At 36.0% G+C, this 15,441-nt stretch overlaps 1 protein-coding gene across 1 annotated transcript; it reads left to right on the forward strand.

Annotated features, from left to right (window-relative positions):
- Positions 1 to 6,227: 6,227 nt before the first annotated feature.
- LOC131927012 (centrin-3) lies at positions 6,228 to 9,093 on the forward strand. The gene is made up of 6 exons (XM_059282664.1): positions 6,228 to 6,270; positions 7,036 to 7,171; positions 7,349 to 7,463; positions 7,629 to 7,743; positions 8,092 to 8,168; positions 8,724 to 9,093. Exons 1-6 carry the CDS (start codon positions 6,254 to 6,256, stop codon positions 8,765 to 8,767), a joined length of 504 nt encoding a protein of 167 aa, XP_059138647.1. The 5' UTR covers positions 6,228 to 6,253; the 3' UTR covers positions 8,768 to 9,093.
- Positions 9,094 to 15,441: the final 6,348 nt, after the last annotated feature.

Here is a 15,441-nt window from a genome sequence, read left to right on the forward strand (position 1 = left end):
TAGGCCAATGCCGCTGCCGAGAAAATCGGACAAATCGGCTTTTCCCTACCCCCTGCATGTTTAACTCTGTTTTTTGCATGCTTTTATTGTTTTTATTTTAACATGTTATACATCATTCTGTTCGTAATTGAATAACCTTTTTATCTGTATTAGTTTGATTTCTGTATTATTTCAGACGTTGAAGAAATCGCCGATTAAATCGCATTTTTTACCCTCCGCGGCGACGTGCCGATAAGGGGGGAGGCTTTTTCACCTTTTTAAAAGGGAGGTGTTACTTAGAGTCTATAGACTCTGTGAGTTTTCGTACTACAACTGTGAAACTTGGTAGAAGAATAGATTAAATGTACACGTATAACGCTCAGGGTTCTTGGTTAAAATATGTTAAATACTTTCGGAGATATCGGACCGCAAAGTTAAACTAAGTTATTTGAGCTATTTATGGACCGATTTTTTATTTGAACCCTGAGCTGTATTCCTGAATTCTCGACGTTTATTAATATGTATCATATGTCCTATAAGGCCCTATAATAAGGACGTCTATAGACTTTGAAATGGACCGAAAATATAAACACGACGCGCCGACCGCTGTTCGACTGAACCGCCCTGCTGTGCTTCGAATCGCCGTCTTTAACCTGATGACGCGTTACAAAATTTGTATACACGTATCGAGTTTACGTACTACAACAGTTAAATTGGCAGACGAATACATTAAATGTAGACGTATAACGCTCAGGGTTCGTGGTCAAAATAAGTTAAATACTTTTGGAGATATCGGACCGCAAAGTTGAACCAAGTTTCCCGGTCTATTATTGGACATATTTTACATTTGAACCCTGAGCTGTATTCCCGAAATCCCGCCGTTTATTTTAATGTATGACATGTATTATAGCGCCTCGTAATAAAGCCGTCCATACATTTTAAAACCGAACGAAAATAAAAATTAACGCGTCGGCCGCCGTCCGACTGAATCGCTCTGCTGTGGTGAACTACACATCGTGTGGCACAGCCGAGTGTGTGGTCACGTGACGCTAGGCGCTTGATCCGATTGGATGATACTATAAACAATGTCTAAAGATAGATACATGTGTTCCCGTGTTTGACTCGGCGGCTATTGCTACTTTATATTTATAAGCACACAGACATGTTGCATAACTTTGTCTTAACCCATTGAAACGTCAAACAAAAGTTTTGTTAGTATTTACGGCTGAGGACTAATCGTCAAAATTAATCTTCTTTAGAAATTAATCCGAATAGCTTCGGCCCGCTCAAACAATGCTGTGATGTGATTCGTGTAACGTTTCATAATTGTGTACATTACTTTTTCGTAAAATTGGCTTTAAAAAATAAATTAAATTATATCCGGGGCTCTTTTCTACAAATTTTAATACCACTAGCTTGCCAAATCGACCAAAATGGGGTGGGGTGGATGGGGGTACCCACTGACCATCCTACACCGTATGTAACACCCATAGCCTCACCCCGCCCCCACTACTCCGTGACGCGACAAGCCGACGAGCATCGCTTTTGATGTTGTATAACACCCGTACGGTACCCGAGCGGCTCGCGGTGGTTTCATACCCCACCTCCCTCCCCCTTCACTTTGTGGAGTTGATGTTACAAACCCTCGGGCATAGATCAGGAAATCTTGCCAGACTTTTGTCTCTGAGATTACATAATATTCATCTGACACGTTCATCGGGTTGGCCGACTAGCCTATCCAGCGGTAGTGTTTACGTAATAGGGCAATAAAATTCGTTGGTCAGAAGACCTGGTTACCCACATGTCTGATTGAACTAAATCTAGGCAAAAGCTGGTGGTGGTACACGTGTCTGTGTATAGCCAAACACGGCAATCTTACACAATTTCTAGAATCTACTAGATCTACACAGTCAAGCACTCAAACACGTGCTTTTTTCTTAAGAAAGTTGTTAATTGTAAAAGGCCTACTGGTAGGCTTACAAAATACATAAACCTACTTACTACTAGCCTAATCATTGAGCATAAATATAAATTTATGTTATATATCTATAACTTACACTATACCTTGTGCAAGTTTTTAAACAAAATATTTTCCTCCCAAGTTTATTTTATTGACATTGTAAAAATGATTAACTTTAATATGGGTAATAATATTACGTAATTACCATAAAGCACACTCTGATTCTGATCAGACACATTTGTAACAAGGCTAATTCTTTAGCAAAAAGGATTAAGATATTTAAAATAACAAGAAATATAATTATAATGAGATAGGCTTATATTTTTGGAATAGAGTAGGCCTATGGTATTGCACATAGATTACATAACATCTTTTAAGAAGTTACATAATCACAAATTTACTATAGCATTCTTGTCTTTGTATTGAAAAACTTGATTAGTTATATTTTCTTCTAGTAGGCTATTAACTTGAAGTTTACTGACAATAAGCAAAAGTGATTTTAAAACAAATTCATGGTATATTTTGAGCAAAGGGTGGGATTACATAACCTTAACATTTGATAGTTATGTAACAATGTTGGACCATTTTAAATCTACCATTATCTTGAGCTTATACAAATGTCATATTTTAGATTAAAACAGCGTTACATTTAAAAGAATGACTTCTTATCACATTGATTATTAGATGTTTAAAAAAAATTGAAAGGGGGATATTACATAATCTATGAGATTAGTAGGTTGAGTAATCGAATGACACTTTTTAAAATAGCATCATTGGATTCAGCATACAAAAATCTATAAAATGTCTTAAAATTACATCAATTGATAAAGTATTCTGGCTTTTATACCACTTTTAGTGAAAAACGCTTAAAAATTTGGTCCATACCCTCCCAGTATTTTTCCTCTTTCAGGGTCTACCCCGGTTGTCTGAAAAAACTGCTGTTTTTTAATGACTAAAAAAATCATAACTTTTTTGTTTATGGTCAGATTTTGAAAATTCAAACTGATCTGTAATCAGATTGACAGCCCCTATCCAAATATGTAACTATTATATTGTTTTACTGAAATTAAATTTTTGCATTGGCCTAGCTATATACATATTAAATACAACACACACACACACACACACACTACTGGTTGAATGGGGATTCAGACTTCCTGAAACAAGTGTGATGAGGGGGAGGGGTCATTTCAAACAGTGTGACTACACACTTTAATATTTTAAAAAATTAAAGTTAGAAACTGAAGAAGGTTGTTTTTCTTCATTTTTCAGAAGACTTTTTTTTTTAAATTGTAGGCCTAATAAAAATGGATACATACAAAGTTGACTGAGGTCAGGAAATATTTTCGAAGGAAATTGCTATTGTTATTATAAAAAAACAAAAATTCAATTTAAAGTATTGTGGTAGGCTAATGTATAATGCAATTTTCTGTAAGATAAGGTTGATAATAAGGGGGGGGGGGGAATACACGACTGAATTATGATAGTAAATAGGCTATTAAATTTAAACAATAATGAAATCACCCCCTGGGTAGAATCTCACAAGGTCTTTTAATTTAATAATTTTTAGAATCATGTGTGGTGTTATTAACAAATTAAAACAGCCCTGGATATAGATCTAAATAAAACTTGTTAGAGTTGTTTTACTTTTAGTAAGACTTTTAAAAGATTGGACGTGTTTCATTTTATTAGCATTTTTTTGTAAATAAACAAAATTAGAAAAATAATTTGGTTTTTTCATCTTCTAATTGAAAATTAGCACAGAAAAGTAAGTTTTGAGTAAAATGTGGTGCTGCTGAAATGAAATCACTGCCAAATATTTCCAATCAAAGTTTGTCTAAATCTTACTCTTACTAACTAAAATGTTAGCTGCAAATAGAAATGTAGCCTTAAAAATAAAACCCTTCAAGCAAAAAAATATTTTCAAGTTCTCAGCCATGTGTATGTAGTAGGCCTATGTAGTATATAGATCTAGCCCCTCCCCCCCCCCCCTATGAATTATAGGGCTATAGGCCCTAATAATGTGGCAAAAATGACAAAAACATTTTTAATGATTTTTCATCCATGATCTGTGTTCTCAGTGTTAAGTGTTAATAATTTAATAGGGCCTAATTGGCTAATATAATTTTATTAATAATCATACTCATCATAGACCTATGGATAGGCCTATAATATTAGTTAGGCCTAAGAAGTAAATAGTGTAGATAAATAGTTAGGCCTAAATATTTTTAAATAGAATCTAGTAATAAATAGACATAGGATTCCTAATCATTAGCCTAATGGCTAATGGACTAATGGTGTTCAGTGTTCGATGTTCTCATATCAAAAATATTTTTTAAATAATGATGGCAATGATGGGGTAGTAAATCTACCATAGTAGAGTAAATCAGTAAATGAGTAAAGTCAGTGAGTAGTCAGTAGAGTTCAGTAGTGAATCAGTAGTTCAGTTTAGAATAGTTTAGAAAATAGTTTAGATTAGAAATTAGATTTAGATCTAGAATAGTTTTTAGATTGAGATAATGACCTACAATAATAATATTCATATTCTAACGTATTTTAAACTATTTTTTACTAATCTAGAGGTCTAACTATTTAACTAAATTAAAGTAAATTTGCATATTTACTCACATATTTATTATTTAGATCTAGACGTCTAGTAAACAAACAGGTAATCCAAATATGTCATTGCTTTGTTGTCACAAAAACATACATGGCTGGCTTCTTCTTTGATTAGAAGTGAAGAATACTGTCAAGTTTCCCTACTCTTAAAAACTATCATAACAGAGAATGTAGTAGTGACGCGATTAATGCCCTTGAAGTGTATCATAAGACATGTACATAATAAAAGTACAACTAAAAGTATCAATAAGATCGACTGTAGGTTTAGATCGCATACTTTTTTCCCTGTTGTTGTAATTATAATTTAAAAAAAAAACTTAATATAGAGATCTGCATAATAAATGAATCTGAATACAATGCGCCAGCTTAGTAACAAACAAAAACTTTGTTATAGGCTGTACAGGCCTATAGACTATAGATTATACATATCTACAAAGCAACCTGATAGGCTTATAAGAATATTTCATTTAGGTTAGAATGATATGAGGTTTTGTTTCTGCTCTTGTTAAATTATAAGTAAGCTATTCTACGTTAATTTAAAATATTTTATTTTCATTTACATTGGTACATCAATCAGATTTAATCATATTATTTCTTTATTTAGATGCTTGAAATATACATCGATAATATTGTTGATTATTTTGTATGTTTTGTATTAAATAAAGGACGCTTTTTAACCAGTAACTATCCCTAAACAATTGGTATCTTGATGTCACAATTGATGTAAAAACAGTTAAATAAGTCTGTAAGCTCAGAATGAGATTTATATTATTTTTTTCTACCTCGTTTGATGCCCCCCCCCCCCCCTAGAGTCACCCCATCCGCCGTCCCTTTATCTAGGAAGCTTGAAAAAAATAGTGAACCATCCTGAATAAAACATAAAAGGGGTAAAACTGACCAGAGGTCAAATTTCCTTAAGTAAATTTAGCTGATTTTCGTAAAAAAAAAAAAAAAAAAAAAAGCCAACTTTTTAAAAAGTATTTTTCAGGCTAGACTTTTATATTATGAAGCTTAGGGGCGGGGGTCGTCCATAAATGACGTCACACTCGTAGGGGGGGTGGGGTGGGGGAAGGGTGGTCCGTAATTTTGTGACGGTGTGTGATGAGGGTGGGGGGGGGGCGGTCAGATAGTGTGATGTCACTTTTTTGCAATATTAGGAAATGAGTTTTTACCGTTATTTCGCGTTTTGAAAAACGGTTTTAATAAATTGTAATAGGGATTGATCAAAATACTCTATGTTGACAGAGTTCTGACAAGATTTTGGAAAATATCGATGTTTTAAGAACATTTGAACAGCAATTTTGAGGGGGGGGGGTGTAGGCTGACGTGTGATGTCATTTTAGGGGGGGGGGGATCTGGCTTTTTGTGACGGAGGGGAGGGGTGAGGTAAAAATCGTCAATAAAAGCGTGGCCTCATTTATGGATGACCCCTTATGGACGGATGGAGGGGGGGGGGGTAATGTCCTGCTCCTTGTGATGTGTGTTATTAAGATGGTTTTTGAATAAGAATCAGAATAAAAACAAATTATTCTAATTTTATTCAATTCCAATCTCGAATAGTTTAAAAAAAAAAATCTAATGTTATGCAACATTGTTTTAAATATTTCTTTTGTATATTCAGTAAAAATGTTTAAAAAATTTTACTTTTATATATTAAAAACTTGTATTAGAAAAGCAACAAAACTAGTAACAAAAATGAGTCTAGCGCTAAGGTAAACAAAATTTGATCTTTGGATTTTGTAATATATTTTTTCCTAATTTATTATACTTTTATTCATGCCTTTCATTGTTTTTATGTGTAATATATTCTTCATACTTTGTTTTGATCTACATTTAACTTAAGTTGATTAATGTATCTTATTAGATGAGCTTTCTTTTCATTCTTCACTTGTCTTGTCTTAGGATCTGAGTTCTCGATTTCATGTTTAAACATGATCTGTTGATCATTTCGGGCTACAGTAATAATAGTAATAAACTGTAGGCCTAGGCTTAGCCCTAAAGTATAGTTAATATTTAAGAAGTTGTCATTTCTAGTAATTGTTTGTAACTAGAATCTACTCATTTTATAGCACCTAGACAGGGCCTATTAAAATAATATAATATTCAATATTCTGGCTATAGGCCTAACAATTTAACAAAGCCTTTTTTTATCCTTATCTACTAAATATCTACTTTAAACCTAAAGACCTAAACTCTAAAAGTCAGAAGTGAAGTTCTAATTGTAATCTGCAATTTTTTTTAAGTATTAAAAATTTTAATTGCTACTAGATCTAGGTTCTACTTACACTTATGCCTACTTTAATGTTGTTTTTTTTTAATTTCAAATGTTTTACTAAATCTATAAGTCTGATTGTAAAGCCCTTTCTAATAATTTTTCTAATAAAATGTGTAGATTATTATTTTTGCAGCACTAATTCACCAGTGTACATAAATCTAGGCCTACTTTCACATACATTTACACATTTTTTTAATAACAGAGCTGAGTTTGCCTTAGATAAAAACAAAAAGAAGAAAAAGAGAGAACTAGCAGAAGAACAGAAACAAGAAATTAGAGAAGCTTTTGATCTGTTTGACACAGATAAAGACAGAGCTATAGACTACCATGAACTAAAGGTAATGTGTTTAAAAACAAAAAAAGAATTTTACAAAATTGAACTCTTTGTTTCCGATCATGTTGTACCTTTGAAGCAATGTACCAGCCAATCATATTGATTGTATATCAAAATATTTGATATTGATACATTAAGTAATCAATTTTTTAATAATTCACAATAATATTTATAAATACAGGTCGCTATGAGAGCGCTTGGCTTTGATGTAAAGAAGGCAGATGTTCTGAAGATTCTGCGTGATTATGACAGAGAGGGTGCAGGAAAGATTTCCTTTGATGATTTCAATGAAGTCAGTAAGTATTTCTGGCTCACGGCTGCACAAAATTTTCTGTTTTTATTTGTGGTTGCTTTTTTTGAACATGTATTTTTAAAGCATGGTCATTCATTTGTTTTTGGTCATAGCATTATTTATTTTAGTAGTTTTTACTTTCTTGTATAACCTTGTTTATATCTTTCAGTGACAGACATGATGCTAGACAGAGATCCACAGGAAGAAATTCTCAAAGCTTTCAAACTATTTGATGATGACACCTCAGGAAAAATTAGTCTTCGGAATCTCAGGCGGGTAGCGAGGTATGTGAACAAATTATGCAGAGAAGCTAGTCTTCAAACACAAAAATGGATAGTTTCACAACTGAAGATCTAGTTCAGAAAAAAGCTCGAAAAAACTAACAGTCAAAGCAAATTTGATATTGTAGAAAATCCTGTTACATAGTGTTTGATGATAAAGTAAAGTTCCCTTTCAAACCTGACAGGCCATAGGGCAAGTGAAGTAGAGTTCATCTGTTTCTATATCCAGCTGCCTTTGCTTTCCCAAACAGGAGTTAGGTATCCATTAGAGCTGGGTGGACTTAGGGATGTTTTATGTACTGTGTTTACACAATGTTTTTGATGTTCAAATCAATCCATTTTATTCCTCAGAGAGCTGGGAGAAAACATGACTGATGAAGAACTAAGGGCCATGATAGATGAGTTTGATAGGGATGGTGATGGAGAAAGTGAGTATTGTTTAACTCTTTCAGCCATCATCATAATATATTACTGATGATGAACAGGAACATGTTTTCAAATATATTGAAATTTTTTTTTTTACATCAAGTAAAGTGGTTTTACAATGTAAGAAAAGTAAATCTTTTTTATGCCAAATATTTGTCATTTTCTAATTTGTCATAAAAGCAGACACTGCTATTTGAAACCTAGATCAAAATTGTCTGTTTAAAAGGGAAAATTTTACTAGGGGAGTCATTTTTAAATTTTTTTGAAGATGAGTTACCATCTTTGGCCTACATCTGCAGACATGCACCTACCAAACTGTCTACTAAACTGGAATAGATTGATGAAGAAACTTTATTCATTGCTATGGAAAAAAACATCCACCAAATACAACTCACATTTCATATTCATAAACAACAAATCATAAAGTATTTATATATGTGCATACAATCATTTTTTCTAATTAAAAAAGTAATATTCCTGAACATTCATTTTTATGGTGTATTTAACATTTTTAAAAACTGCACAGAATAAACAGCAATCGTGTTTTTGTTTTTCAGTCAATGAAGAGGAATTCATAGCTATCATGACAGGTGATACATGACCGACTGGCCAACCAATAGAAACTTCTGTCAGTGAATGAGCGACCCACAAATCAACCAATGACAATTCTTGTTTGTGTATGGCCAACCAATGCCAACTATATACGAGAGGGATGAAAGGTTACAATGTAAAACTGCTGTACAGATATTTACAACTGTTCTTTGTCAAAGTGTACAAACTCATTGCTTGTATGGTTTTATAAAATTTGTGACCGATTTGTTATGAAAAAGTATTTTTCCATGTAAAATATGTGCCGTAAATAAATGTAAATTATGTATTAACTGTGGCAAAAGTGAATTAAAAATGAAGGGACCAGTGCTGAGAATGTACTTGATAGTGTTGTTCATCCTTTTGTTAACATGAAGTAAGTTATTATTTTTATGATTTTTTTAAGCTGCTTGTAAAAGTAGTAAAAAAAAATTAAACCAAGCAAGAGTTGTAGTACTTGAGCACTATACTCGAATCTTGGTCAAAGTGTTGTTTTTAGTGATAAGTGAATGTGGCTCATCTGTTCAAGTTTCCTTAACAAATCTGACTCCATGGAGTAGGTGAAGTAGAGTTTACCTGGTTCTTTGAATCTTTCGTGCCATCACTTGGCACTTTGAGGTTGTGGGATTAGTTGTTGGATAAATAAGATTTATTGAGTGCTGCTCCCTAATGCATTTTTAAGAATTATAGATTTATAGCAAATGAGAAAAAAAAAATTTCTGTGTAAAATTGAAAATTTAAAATATCTCAGTTTGGTAAATTTTGACTCATTGTGATGTTGCTAGTTGCTAATCCAAGTTTTTTTTTACCCTACACCATCACAGAGAGACTGCTTCTCTTTAAAAATTAGGTCACAAAATTCCCTTCCAACCACTTCAACCACATTACCTCATCAATGAAAAATAACGTTTATCTGATTTTGTACAAAATACATGAAAAGGGGGCGCACATGTCACTCTTTTTTGACGATTTTTACCTCCCATTCACATTGTCACAAGATATCACTATCGACTATAAATGTGACACATTTAATACGTCACATTTAAGTCTTAAACCGCTCCGAATTACCTTTTTTTAATTTGCATTTTCTATCTAAAAGTAAAATATTAGCTAAGCTGTGTGACGTCATTAATGGTTGACACCTACTGCGCGTCACATTTCTCTCGATTCCCTACACCAGGGGTCTCCAAACTTTTCAGTCCTGGGGCCGCATTAACTATCAAATTTCAGTTTGGGGGCCAGTTTCTTCCATGTATGTCTTTGATTTTTCTGGGCAAACTTCCTCAGCCATCACCAACAAACGATTTTTCATTGGACAAAAAAATCTCCGCGGGCCGGATGAGAGGACTTCGCGGGCCGCATCCGGCCCGCGGGCCGTAGTTTGGAGACCCCTGCCCTACACCAACAGCACGTTCTCCTTCGATGCATGATAGGGGGTCTTCCATCAATGACCTCACGCTTTTTTGGGACGATTTTTACCTCCTCCCCTCCGTCACACATCGTCACAAAAAGCCAGACCCCCCCAAAAATGACGTCAAGCTTTTTGACGATTTTTAACCACATAATCTTCAGAACAGGCCACAACAGACTAAAACAGCACATGTATAAAAAACTAAAAATTGGGTGTGGCGAAATATACCCTTGTGGCAAGGCCCCGGAGAATACGGATCACGTCCTTCAGGACTGTTCCTTATATAGCCGGGCGCGATCCTAACACTGGCCCCTATACACCCCACTCAAGGAAAAACTATATGGGGCACCCGCTGATCTGGACCACAGTCCAGAACTAAACTAAGGGGTCATCCATAAATGACGTCACGCTTTTTTGACGATTTTTACCTCCCCCCTCCCATCCGTCACACGTCGTCACAAAAAGGTCAGACCCCCCCCCCCTAAAATGACGTCACACCTCAACCTACAACCCCCCTCAAAATTGCAGTTGAATTTTTTTAAAACATCGATATTTTTCTAAAATCTTGTCTAAACTATTACAATTTATTAAAACAGTTATCTAAAACGCGAAATAACGTCTAAAATTCGTTTTCTAACATTGCTGTTTTATAATGCAAAAGAGTGACGTCGCAACATCTGAACCCCCCCCCCCTCCCCCTCATCACACATCGTCACAAAATTACGGACCCTCCCCCCTACGAGTGTGACGTCATTTATGGATAACCCCTAAGAGAAGAACGCAGAAGAAGAAGAACCCCTCCGCATCGTCACATATCGTCATAAAAAGCGAGAACCCCCCCCCCCCCCCCCACTCTTATTATGACACCAGTTTATTACTTTCTCCTTTCTTATATTTCAGCCTTTTAAAAACGCGAAAAAAAAACGGCTGAAACTCAGCTGCTAACATTACTTTTTAAAATAAAAAATAAAATTTAAAACGTGACGTCACACTTTCTGACCACCCCCCCCCCCACCTTCACATATCGTCCCAAATTTCCCTCCCCTCAGCCCCCTATGAGTGTGGCGTCGTTTATGGAGGACCCCTAAACGAAACATTAAATTAGCGTTTAATTAAATGCATTTGTAGAAATTTGATCTAAATAAGTGCCACCCAGAGCACTTACGACCAAATGAGCCCCGCCCCCCCCTCTCTCCTTTCCTCAAATACCCCCACCCCTCATCCAGGTAACAGTTGACAATTACGATTGAATTTCAAAATTGTGGAATTAACGTTAATTTCTTTGGCCGTCGCTTGTGATCAATTAAATCTATTGAAATTTAAAACCTCACAAAAAGTACTTAAGCATTAAAACATGCTTTTAAATTATCTGGGGGGGGGGGTAGGTTTCGAGGGAATAGGGAATCTAAACAATGACATTTTTAAAAAAAAAAAAAGCCATCATTGATCGCAATAAAACTGATGGGCAGCTGAGTACCGCGACCTCGCTCATTTACATGAAGTCGCGCGCTCGAAGAGAAATGTAGAGGCTAGCAAAGAAAGATAACCTACTATTGGAATTTCCCCATTATTCGTGGATAGCTTTCGGTTGTCGCACACACAATGGAAATATTTTATACCGGACTCGACATAGACAAGTAAGTTGAATTTTTAATTATGTAATAAAAAAATTAATTAAAATTTTATAGATAAAAAGACAGAAAACTTCCATTATTGTAAGTTTTTAATGCGAGTTAATTAAAAAAAAAGCAACGAATCAATTTAGCATTAACATTGTCCTACGTTTCTGAGCAGGCAGCTACGATAGCTTTAAGTTCTTAGAATTAATGGATACCCAGCGTACTATTTATGCCGGAATGAACGTTGGGTCATTTAATTAAGCAAGGGGTCTTTGATAAATGAAGTCACACTCCTAGTGGCAGTGGCGTAGGCGGGGGGGGGGGGTTTACGACCCCCCATAGACCCCTCTTTATATATATATATATATATATATATATATATATATATATATATATATATATATATATATATATATATATATATATATATATATATATATATATATATATATATATGTTACGGTCAAAGCCCGAAGTGCGGCCAAACCCCGGATTGGCCGGCCAATGCGCGGATTGGCCGGCTCTCTTGGCCAAAGCCCGAAGAATTTACAACTAAGATCGTATTTCGTACATTGGCCGGCCAATGCGCGCACTGGCCGGGGCGTACTGGCCAAAGTCCGAAGTACTTAAACTTGACACCGTATTTTGTACATTGGCCGGCCAATGCGCGCATTGGCCGGGATGTCCTGGCCAATGTTGTATCTAGACTAAGTTGTGATCGCGTTTTAATTATTCTGGGTGCGGTTTCATTGTGAGTAACGTATTGTTTAGCTCTTGTTTGTATAGCATTCTATATGCAAGGCGTAATAGATCAAAAGGGCCGCCAGATCATGAGACAGACATAGCAGATTTCTGTGAAAAGAAAAAAATGTAAATCCATATTAGTTTCCATATATGGGCTACAACTGTATGTGACAGCCTCCTCCATGATGACGAGGTGAGACAATCATCAAAGAACAAAATCAAAGACAGTCGGTGTCACCGACCACGTGCAACAAGACGGAACGTTCAAAAGACTTTTCCGCGTTCCTAGATGTTTAAAACATGATGATGACATGGATGCAAACAAATGAATCAGCTCATTGGGCTGAGAGTCTCAAATTCATTTAATTTATGAAAAATCGTTCTTTTCATCAAGGAATCCAACAATCACCATACGAAGCCTTGTTTGGATGCAAAGCAAAAGTGGGACTTAGCACTTCAAATCTACCAAGAGAGGCTCTCAATAAAATAGTTACTGAGGAAGATCTTGAGAACATTGAACAAGAAATGGAGGTTGCCATAAATGCAACGACATCCTCAGCTAACACATCTGCTGCCGTGGCGGAACGTCCAGACCAGTTGCGTGACAATAATGTGGCCAATAGATTCTGTATAGTTTGTGAAAAACATTGTAGTGCAGCTCATTATTGTGGATCCTGTGGCAACGATGTGCATGCTATTTGTGGAATACCCAATGAAGCAAACGAGGTACGGAGGGAACATTACCTGCAGATTGTGTCACAACAAACAAGACATCATGGAACACAGGTCAGCAGCTCATACTGGCTTGCAAAATCAAGGTGCTAAGATGCTTAAAACATCAAATACAAAATTTAAAGATGGTGAAGTGGGTGACAATGTAGGTATCCGTGTTCCAGATGTTGACAGAGGTCGCGGTGATCCCCGAAGCGTGATTGCAGTTGTCATGAGCGTCGAGGACGGTTTCTACAAATTAGGAACGGAACATGGTGTTCTAAAACAACTGTATGCTAGAAGTGAGTTTTCAATTCTTCACGAAAAACTGCTCTTATTGTCGTCAGTTGGCACTTCATCGCATCTTCACAATCATTGACTGGGGGCCAAGGCTACACTCGCTGCAATTGCACAACCAAGTGTACAACAAATCGCTGCAAGTGTAAAAATAACAAGCTGCTATGTATTTCTAAATGCCATAAAAGTTCAACTTGTTGTAACAAATGATAATATTGATTGATTGAGACTATAGTACAATAAAAAATTTGAATGTTTCTGTCATTTACTTTAATTAATAATCAATAAAGACTTAATTTCATGATCCTACCGGCATAAAAAAAAACAAAATCTGCTCATGATCTACTAATTAAGACTTTGGCCGGTCCACCATGGCCAGTCCGCGGACTGGCCGGGACTGGCCGGCCAAAGGCCGAAATCAAGAGCTATTTCAGACTTTGGCCGGTCCACAATGGCCAGTCTGCGGATTGGCCGGCCAAAGGCCGAAATGAAGCAAAGTTTCGGACTTTGACCGACCTATGGGAGGCGATATTGGCCAATGCGCGGATTGGCCGGCCAATCCTAGCATTGGCCGACTTCGGGCTTTGACCGTAACATATATATATATATATATAATATATATATATATATATATATATATATATATATATATATATATATATATATATATATATATATATATATATATATATATATATATATATGGAGAAAATTGACCCCCCCCCCCCCCCATGAGACAATTCTGGCTACGCCACTGCCTAGTGGCATGAGGTATTTGAACTTTTGATACGTGGGTTAAGTAGAAAAGTGGGGTATTCAGTAAATGTGAACAAGGGCGTAGTTTGGGTGGTTCGGCCGCCCCGGGCGACGATCATAAGGAGGCGCCAAAAAGGGTTAGAAAAAAATATTAAAAAGCTAATTTTGAGCTTGGTTCAAAGTCAAGAATGTAAACGGCTACATGTCTTTACACACTGTTTTAAAATTTTTCTATATCCCTTGTGTGGCACCACAATGAAAACCTTTATGGGTTAGTGACTGGTAAAAAGCGCCATCAACCTATCCAAAGGGGAGGGGGTGATACGGGACTATTTTTCACTAATATGAAAATCTAGGCAGGAGGGATTTGAGCAAAACTGATAGTTCGTCCCGGGCCCCAACATGGGGTGCTACACCTCTGAGTGTGATTTCACACTTTTGATCCTACTAAAAGTAATTTTTTTATACTGAATTTTTACAATTTAGTACACATTTTAGAAATGTGTGTAAATTGTAATGAAAGTTATTAAGTATGTTTAATCATGACACATCGTAAATCAAATTTCGCAAATTACAATGCGAGGGAGGGGGAGGGATGGCGATATGATTTGAGCGATATGATTTGAGCGGGTCTGAAATGTGGTGATTTACATAATTTATGGATGACCATTACTGCAACATAATTAGTAGCCAAATTGTTTTCCATCGAACATTTTAAGTATGTACTTTTAAAAAATAATATGTGGCGCGTTTTTAATGGCTTTAGTTTTTTAGTAGACCCGTGTACATGTGTCTGGTAGAGAGTAAAGAGGGGAGGGGGGTCAAATGGAGAGTAAAGATGGGGTCTGGTGGAGAGCGAAGAAATGGGGCTGATAGAGAGTATAAGGGGTCTAGTGAAGGATGAAAAAGGGGTCTGGTGTGGAGAGTAAAGATGGGGTTCTGGTGAAGAGTGAAAAAGGGGTCTGGTGAAGAGTGAAAAAGGGGTCTGGTGAAGAGTGAAAAAGGGGTCTGGTGAAGAGTGAAAAAGGGGTCTGGTGTGGAGAGTAAAGATGGGGGTCTGGTGGAGAGTGAAAAAGGAGTCTGATAGCGAAGAAGGTGGTCTGGTAGAGAGTAAAAGGGGGTCTCGTAGAGTGAAGAAGGGTGTGTGGT

This window comes from Physella acuta, unplaced genomic scaffold, assembly GCF_028476545.2.
Source record: "Physella acuta isolate Inbredline_101_S28 unplaced genomic scaffold, ASM2847654v3 ptg001358l, whole genome shotgun sequence".
In the NCBI taxonomy this organism is placed as follows: Eukaryota; Metazoa; Mollusca; class Gastropoda; family Physidae; genus Physella; species Physella acuta.

What these genes read in the sequence shown, in the direction of transcription:
- LOC131927012 (XM_059282664.1), top strand. An exon ending in TAGACTACCATGAACTAAAG is followed by an intron (nt 7,172 to 7,348) that starts GTAATGTGTTTA and finishes TTATAAATACAG; the next exon opens with GTCGCTATGAGAGCGCTTGG. An exon ending in TGATGATTTCAATGAAGTCA is followed by an intron (nt 7,464 to 7,628) that starts GTAAGTATTTCT and finishes TATATCTTTCAG; the next exon opens with TGACAGACATGATGCTAGAC.